Source organism: Sceloporus occidentalis, unplaced genomic scaffold (assembly GCF_023333645.1).
Source record: "Sceloporus occidentalis isolate IW3139 unplaced genomic scaffold, rSceOcc1.0.p SCAF_7, whole genome shotgun sequence".
Lineage (NCBI taxonomy): Eukaryota > Metazoa > Chordata > Lepidosauria > Squamata > Phrynosomatidae > Sceloporus > Sceloporus occidentalis.
Window position 1 is genome coordinate 87,095,916 of NW_028316987.1, and position 8,627 is coordinate 87,104,542.

At 41.7% G+C, this 8,627-nt stretch overlaps 1 protein-coding gene across 7 annotated transcripts in view; it reads right to left on the reverse strand.

Moving 5' to 3' along the window:
- RBM33 (RNA binding motif protein 33) overlaps positions 1-8,239 on the reverse strand; it is a 124,160-nt gene extending 115,921 nt beyond the window's left edge. For all 7 annotated transcript variants that reach the window (XM_089533571.1, XM_089533569.1, XM_089533575.1 and 4 more), the window contains exon 1: positions 8,075-8,239. In XM_089533571.1, the coding sequence (XP_089389697.1) occupies positions 8,075-8,123 (49 nt within the window). In that variant the 5' untranslated portion in view covers positions 8,124-8,239. The remainder of the gene's footprint in view (positions 1-8,074) is intronic.
- Between the last annotated feature and the right edge of the window lie 388 nt (positions 8,240-8,627).

The window sequence follows — 8,627 nt, forward strand, 5'->3', positions numbered from 1 at the left end:
GTACGTCAATGAAACAGAACTTGGGAAACTCAGGAGAGATAAATACTTCTTCATATATTGTGTATGATGTCCACCGAAGAGTATGGTTTTTAAAGTCAGTGCAAATTAATTGAGTTAATGCTTACTGCTCACAATAGCTAGGTTGAGTTTCTCTTAACTGGAATACTGAAATACTCCAAAATCTACTTTTTAATGGGTGCCTGAGACAGTGACATCTTTGCTTTCTATTGGTTCAATGTGCACAAGCTTTGTTTCATGTACAAAATTATTTAAAATGTTACATATAAAATTACCTTCAGGCTATGTGCATAAGATATACAGTGGGCCCTTATCCACTGGGGTTTGGTCCCAGAATAACAAAATCCGTGGATGCTCAAGTCCCATTCAATACAATGGGACAAAATGGTGTCCCTTATATAAAATGGTGAAATCAAGGTTTGATTTTTGGAAAGTATATATTTTTAAAATATCTGCAAGCCATGGATGCTTGAATCTGTGGATTAAAAAAATCTGTGGACATGGAGGGCTGACTATATACAAAACAAATGAATTTAATGTTTAGACTTGGGTCCCATCTCCAAGGTATCTCATGATAGATAGATAGATAGATAGATAGATAGATAGATAGATAGATAGATAGATGTAAATATTACAAAATCGAAAATCCAAAGCACTTCTGGTCCCACACATTTAACAGAATGGAGAGACAACCTGTACCTCCAGTAACAAAAATAGTACAGTGTGTTCTTTAATACTCACTACTAAGGAGCAAACAAAGAGAGTACTATTGTGTTCACGTCCTGCCTGTGGATGTCCCACAGTTTGTGGGAGGTCCACAGGCAGGGCGTGAACTTAATAGTGCTCTCTTTGTTGTGTTCCCTAGTAATGAGTATTCAGAAGCATACTATTTTTGTTACTGGAGGTATGGGTTATCTCTCCCTTCTGTGTAGACATTCTGTGTAGCTAGATGTTGCGAGGTAAAGGATGCCAGACTAGATAAGACTTTCAGTCTGATCCAGCTAGAGTCTAATATACATATGTTGAAACATAAATAATTTGTGAACAACCCTGAACATGGATGTTTTCAAATTTGTTTATCAACACAAACAACTTCTGACCAGCAATTCCAATAGACTTTGTCCTGAAAGGACATCCACAGAAATAGCAAAATTAAGCAGCTGTTCCAACTTCCATAATCAAAGCTGAAAGAATGATGATGGTCATGCTCATGGTTAACTTTATGTATATCTCACCTTTTCCCAAAAAATAAGAGTCATGATGATCAGGAAGGAAACACAACTCAACTTTACAACTATATTGCTGAACTTTGGTTAAAACACTGAACTATGTTTAAAATCTCATACATATACTGTTACTGTTATTTCAGTTCCACAATGACGAGGGGAAATGCCAAAGAAAAACATTGCTATTTAGAATCATCAAGAAAATATAAGAGGCTATGAGGTGAAAGTGAGTAACTCAAAGGTTAGCAATGGCTATGAGTGTCAAGAGTTCTCCAAGTTAGGAACTTCACATTAAATTCAGAAAGTTTTGGAATAAACAGAAATGATTCCACCACCAGGACCTTCATTCTGCTTCATTATTTTTTTTTGCAGAAACATCTCACTTGCATCCTAATATGTAAAAAGTTGTGAAAAAGAAGCTACCCAATAAGAAAAAGAAAAATATCTAAATATTACTAAGCACATTCATTTATTAAATTCTATACAATCCAGACAAATGATATGTAATAATAATAATAATAATTTGTTTTATTTATATACCGCTATTCCAAAGATCATAGCGGTGAACAGCAAGTAAGCTAATTAGCAAGTAAACTTTCCTATTTCCGGGAAGACAACAAATAGTAACACATCACTAATCAGATTACCAGAAATCTGTTGGGCTTTCCTGCTTCCAGAAAACTATTCAGCCTGTTTTCAAATTCTCAAAAATACTGCTCAGCGGAAACCTCTAGTGCCTCACTCTTTTCTGGCAGAAGTCACCCAATCCCCTGGACAGCTCCCATAACAAACAACCATACTGCTTGCCTTTTTCTCTTTTATGTTTTCCCCACTTCCATCAGTGCACCATCACCACAAAACACTCTTCCTCCTTAAGCCTTCCTGCCCTCCTGAGGGCAGCCATACATTCAGCTATCCCAACATGCCAAGCTCAGCAATGGGCTCTGTTCTACTCCTTGCCAGTGAGCCACTCACTGCCCCCCCCCACAACCTCATCCCTCAAAACACAAAGCTAAACTGTCTTTTTACCAATTTCTCCCTTTTTCCAATAACCATCAGCTTCCATCAATTACTCCAGGCATCACAAAAAGTATGTCTGACACTCTTTGCGAAGCAGAAATAAAAGTTTGACACCATTTTAACTGCCATTGCTCAATCCTACAGATTCCTGGGATTTGTAATCTTCTGAGGTACCAGCACTCTTTGGCAGAGAAGGCTAAAAATTCTTGTAAAACTACAAATCCCAGAGTTCCATAGGATGGAGCTACAGCACTCAAAAGTGGTGTCAAACTCTGTTATTTCTACAATGTAGACACACCCTAAACCCCTCCCTTCAATGCCCAGCAAACACTCAAGAGACTACAACTAAGGGCAGCTTTACCTGAGGGTAAGCTCCAAGGACTGTAGATAGCCAAAACAACAAATAGGTTCTAAAAGAAATCAAATCTAAATATTCCCTGGAAACAAAGATGGTCAAACTGAGGCTGTCATACTTTGACCTCATCATGGAAAGGCACAACTCATTGGGGAAAAATAATGCTAGGAAAGGCAGCAGAAAGAGAGGAAAACCACTCAGCAGATGGACAGACTCAGAGAAGTCACAGGCATGGATTTGCAGGATCTAAGCAGAGCAGTGGAAGATAGGGAGTCTTGGAGATGTCTCGTCCGCAGGATCACCATGAATCAAGATCAACTTGAAGGTGGTTAAAAACAACAAATGGCCCTTGAGGAGTGGGCTGGGGAGGGATGGCCCATGACTAGGTAACAATACTTTCAGCAGGTGTAAGGAAGCCGTCTGTTTAAAACTGTAAATTTTAAACTATGAACTTTAAATGCATACTGTTTTAATGCTTACTATTTATGTTATTTATTATTTTATTTCAAGGATTTATATCCCGCCTTTCTCCCACAATGGGATTCAAAGCAGGTTACAATAATTTAAAAAGACAAAGTTAAAAACCTATAAGTCTTGTTTTTTAAACTGATGTATGAATGTTTTAACTGGGAACCAGTGTTGTAGTGGTTTAAGTGTTGGACTTTGACTCTGGAGACCAGGGTTTGATTCCCGCTCAGCCATGAAACCCAATGGGTGACCTTGGGCAAGTCACACTCTCTCAGGCTCCAGGGAAGGAAATGACAAACCTCCTCTGAACAAATCTTGCCAAGAAACCCCCATGATAGGTTCGCTTTAGGGCCACCATAAGTCAGAAATGACTTGAAGGCACACCACAACAGCAAGAAAATGTTGTGTTTTTAACCAACACATATTTCTTGTTGTTCCCTGCCTCAATCCATGGGGAGATGGGTAAGTAATAAATATTATTAGTATTATTAGTTTTACTACTACTACTACTACTACTACTACAGTGGGCCCTCAGTATCCACTGGGGGTTGGTTCCAGGACTCCTGTAAAAAACAAAATCCATGGATACTCAAGTCCCATTATACACAGTGGCATGGTAAAATGGTGTCCCTTAAAAAATGGAAAAATTAAAGTTTACTTTTTGAAATTTATATACGTTTGAAGTATTTTCAAGCCGTGGATGCTTGTATTCATGGACAAAAAAAATACATGGATATGAAGGGCGGACGACAGTAGCAGACGGTGTGTTAGGGCTACGGTGTGGCATCACCCAGTGTGGTAAGTCATGGTGTCATCCCTCCCATACCACACCATACAGAATCCTTACTAATGTTTTTTGTACTAATGTTATCCATGGATCATAATTCCTGTATATCCCTTAATGTAATGAAAACAGTTGAACTAGCAAAACTAAAGTTATACCTTTATATTACAATACCGTACGCACAACCTAAATGCATTTACATTTAGTTTCATGTGGCTGAAGTGAATTTGGTCTCAATGCCCCAATACCACAATTATAATAAATGTACTTTTATTCATTTTACAATAGCCCCAGAAGAAGGCCAATTTCTGACAAGGCCAAAGCGCATTGGGCTTCTTAAGATAATAAAGTTTGTGGACCATCAACAGCACATGGGACTTCGTTTCCATTATCCTTTCCACTGAAGTGAGCTTGGTAAAATGTGATGTTTTTAAAGAATTTTTTAAAAAGTTATTTTTTATATAAAAAAAAAGTTTTAAAATTCTTAAAAATCTAAAACCTGGGGCCTTTCCTTTCTCCTCCCACTAAGCCTCACCCCACTTACACCATCTCTTCAGGTTTTTAAAGGGACACAGGAGAATGCCACAGCCCGTTTCTACCCAAAGACAAATGTTTGAGGGACAGTGGTGTTATCCGAACTTAGGGTGCCACCTGATGCGGTCCACACACTCCTAATGATGCCACTGGTCTCCCCCAGTATCTGGTAGCTCAGCTAGCATGGTATGCACCATCTAGGAATTTAAGATCTACAGGTAAAGGATTATTGTCTGCTCCACCAACACACACAGCTGTTAAGACCGCAAACTTTTCAAGATCTGGCTCCACATCTGTGGCACAGTCTTCCTTTGGACCTCTGGCTGGAGGAGAAACTTACCCATTTTCATAAAGGTTGAAGACATTCCTCTTTGATTCACCAGATCAAGCTACTGCTGCTGGGGTGGGTGATGGGATGTTGAAGGGGTTTTAAAATATAATATGCATAGTGCTATGTTTTTATTGTCTTTTTCTCTGACTGTGTATGTTCGATGTTATACCGTTTAGGTAGAAAGGGCATAAACAAACATCATCATCAACTTTGATGGACAGCATGTATGTTGAAACTAAGATATAAATGGACACAATTCATTTCTATTTCTTTTAGATCACTTTGATTATGAACTACTTTGTAAAGCAATGAATCCATTTTTAATTCCATTTCAGTCAGCTTGTTATTATGGCAGCTGAAATATTATGGCAGCTGAAAGCAGATTCTTGCATGATACGTAGGGGGTAGTTGTTACCTGCATGTCTTTTGTAAGCGCTTATGTCACAATGGCAGCACCCGTCTACACGGGGCGCCGCCATTGTAATGCCGCCACTACATACTAGGGTTAAGGCCCATGCAGTTGCCGCACGGTCCCTAACCCTAGTATCGGCGCTGGTACGCCGCTTTATGGCGGTATGTACCGCACCTATAAAATCATTAAACAATTGAGAACAATATATATGTTGCAAGTAAGAAACTGGAGCGTGCCCAGAACTAGATGTGATATTTGAGGTGAGGCCTGACAAAAACAGAATAAATTGTACTATTTACGCTCTTACTACCCTTGATCTAGACAGTATACTTCTATTCATGCTGCCTAGAATCATATTGGCATTTTTAACTGCCACATCACACTGCTGACTTACATTCAAGGAGCCCTGGTGATGCAGCGGTTAAATGCCAGTACTGTAGCCACAAAATTGTGAGTTCATTCCCAGGGACTCCAAAGTTAAATCAGCCTTCCATCCTTTCATAGGTCTGTAAAATGAGTAGCCAGCTTGTTGGGGGCAATTGGTTTACAGATTGTAAACCACTTAGAGAGTTCTAGGTTAACTGATAAGTGGTATAGAAAGGTACACGCTATTGCTATTGAACAGTAGTACAGTGGACCCTTGTTATCCGCTGGGGTTTGGTTCCAAGATCCCCTGTGGATAACAAAATCTGTGTATGCTCAAGTCCCAGTAAATATAATGACATAGCAAAATGGTGTCCCTTATAAAAATTGGAAAAATCAAGGTTTGATATTTGAAATTTATACTTTTTTTAAAAAAATTCAAACCATGTATGCTTGAATCCGTGTGTAAAAAATCCATGTATAAGAAGGGCCGACTGTAGTATGGTGTCATCTTCATATCCCACATTATTGCTATTTCTTCCTTCTATCTTCACTCCTCCTTCTTCTTCTATGTCTAAGCCTGCTCTTTCTATGATATTTTCTGCATACAAGTTGAACAGAGATTCTCTATGGTGCGGTAATGGGAGGAAGTCAATTGGGAGTGGGTGGCACACTGAGTTACCGCACCAGGTGATGCGGCCACATCCTCAATGTGACACTCCTTTAAATACTTAAACAGAGTTACCATGGCTTGATACAGACAGGTCAAAATAAAGCTGCTTCGAGTCACTTTGGAAGTATGCCGTTTAAATGATGCATGCATCCTAAGAGTCCAGAAGCCCCATCAAAGCCACGCTCCTGTCCTAAGGACTGGAGTGCAGTTTTGGTGCAGCTTCCAGACTCTTAGGATGCATGCATCACTGAAACACCATAACTCCAAAGTGACCTGAAGCAGCTTTATTTTGGCTTGTCTGTATAGGGCCCATGTCACCTTTTAAACTTCATATTAACCTTTTAACATGTTCTGCTTCGAATACCTCTCACTGTCAGGAGGTTCTTCTAATGTTGGGCTGGAGTCTCTTTTCCTGTTGCTTGCATCCATTGCTCCGTGTCCTATTCTCTGGAGCAGCAGAAAGCAAGCTTGCTCCATCCTCAATATGACACATTGAGGTCCTCTGGTAAAAACTTACTTCAGACAGCAAAAACTAGGCTGGCAGAGGACCTTTCATTCTGCCTGTCCTAAATTACGGAATAGCCTGCTGGAGGAGGTCCGACATATTGTCAGTCTTGAATGCTTTAAAAAAGGCTATCAAGGCATTATCTCTTCCGGCAGGTTTCCCCAGAGTAGCCTCTCAGTGGCCTCCCATCAACTGCCCCTCAATTGCCCCTGCTTAGTTTATAATTAAAATGTATTTTTGTTGTGGATGGGAGGGTTTATGGGTTACGATGTTTTACTGTACACTCACCCCTCCATATTTACGGCTTTGATTATTCAGGGATTTCAGTAATGCGTTCTCTCTAGGGATATCTAGGTCCTCCAGTACAACTCTATGGTCGACTTTAACTAAAGGTTGTACTGAAAGACCTAGAGATTCCTAGAAAGGATGCTCCACTGGGCATTTGCAGCTCCTCCAATGCACTTCTATGGTCAGTCTCTGTCTGGCATTGACCAGAGTTCCAGTGGAGGACTTAGGCTTCCTAGAGAGGTGTGTCCTCTTGGGAAAATACACAGTGCTTTTGTTATTTGCTGTTTTTCCAAATTCATGGGGGGGGGGGGGGTCTTGTGCCCCTAACCCTGGTGAATATGGAGAGACAAGTGTGTCCACTTCCCAGAGGACCTTCAATCCGACCGCTCCAAAATTATGGAATGACTGCCAGAGGAGATCTGCCGTATTACCGCCTTAGATGCTTTCCAGAAAGCTGTTAAGGCGGATCTCTTCCGGCGAGGCTTCCCACCTGACTCTGCCTACGTAGCCCTATCCGCCTCTGTACTCTACTCCACCCATTTTGACCACGTTGAGCCAAGGACTGTTAACTTTTAATCTTGCTTACTGTACTACGAGGGTTAATTTTGCTAGGAGACTTATTACTGTGGCCAGTATCGCCTGGTCAATCGTAATCTCTCTCCCTACGGATCGAGGCGGGAAATACAAATTCATTAATATTATTATTATTATTATTATTATTATTTTAGCGTTGTTTTGCTGCTGCTGGCTGCTTCCATCTGCTTGGAGAGGAGGGATATAAATAAATATTATTATTATTATTATTATTACTATGACACGCCTTCCAATATGCAAACAGGGCTACTATCATCATGCCACCCCTTAACCTTCTCTTCTCCAGCTCCCGAAGTCTCTCCTCCCAGGGCTTCGTGGTTTCCAGAGCCTTCAGCATTTTGGTCGCCCTCCTCTGGAGACGTTCGTTTGTTTCAGTACGTGCCACGCCAACCCTAGCGATGCCTCTGCATACACAGACATAGATACATACGTAGACCCCCAAAGAGCCATGGTTTACCCATCCAGCCGCGCCCCCTGGGCGCTTGGAGACCCCCTTTCCGTACCTGCTCCGCCTCCGCTGCCGCCTCCGCCTCCCCCCAAGGCGGCTGCCATGGAGAAGCCGAGCTCCGAGGCCCCCGCGACAGACCTTCCTCCTGGTTCTCGTCTGTATTGGAGCGCCCGCCTCCGCCTCCGCCGAGCACAAAACTAGCACAACATGGCGGCCGGCCTCTAGGAGAGGAAAGCAAAAAAAGGCAGACGAGACGAAAAGATGGAGAGGCCTAGAACCGCGTTGCAGCCTGGGATACTGGAGGACCGTCTTCCCTGTCCGATTTGGACTACTCCGCTGCTGCGCCTGCGTAGTTGTACTGTTGGGAAGCTGAGCGACGTTTGGGCGCATGCGCGGAGCCGAGGAAAGAGGAAAAACGGAACGCTCTAGCCCTCTCTAGCTCTATGGTTCTACCGACAGTGAGGGGGGAAATATGTTGTGCGGAAAGGCGCATGCGCCGAAGCTGGGAGGGGAAGGAAATTTTATCAGGGAGGGTTTTGGCGCATGCGCAAAGCGTTTTTCTGGCCTGTGTTTTATTTTGTTTTATTTTGAATAATCCAAACTAATCT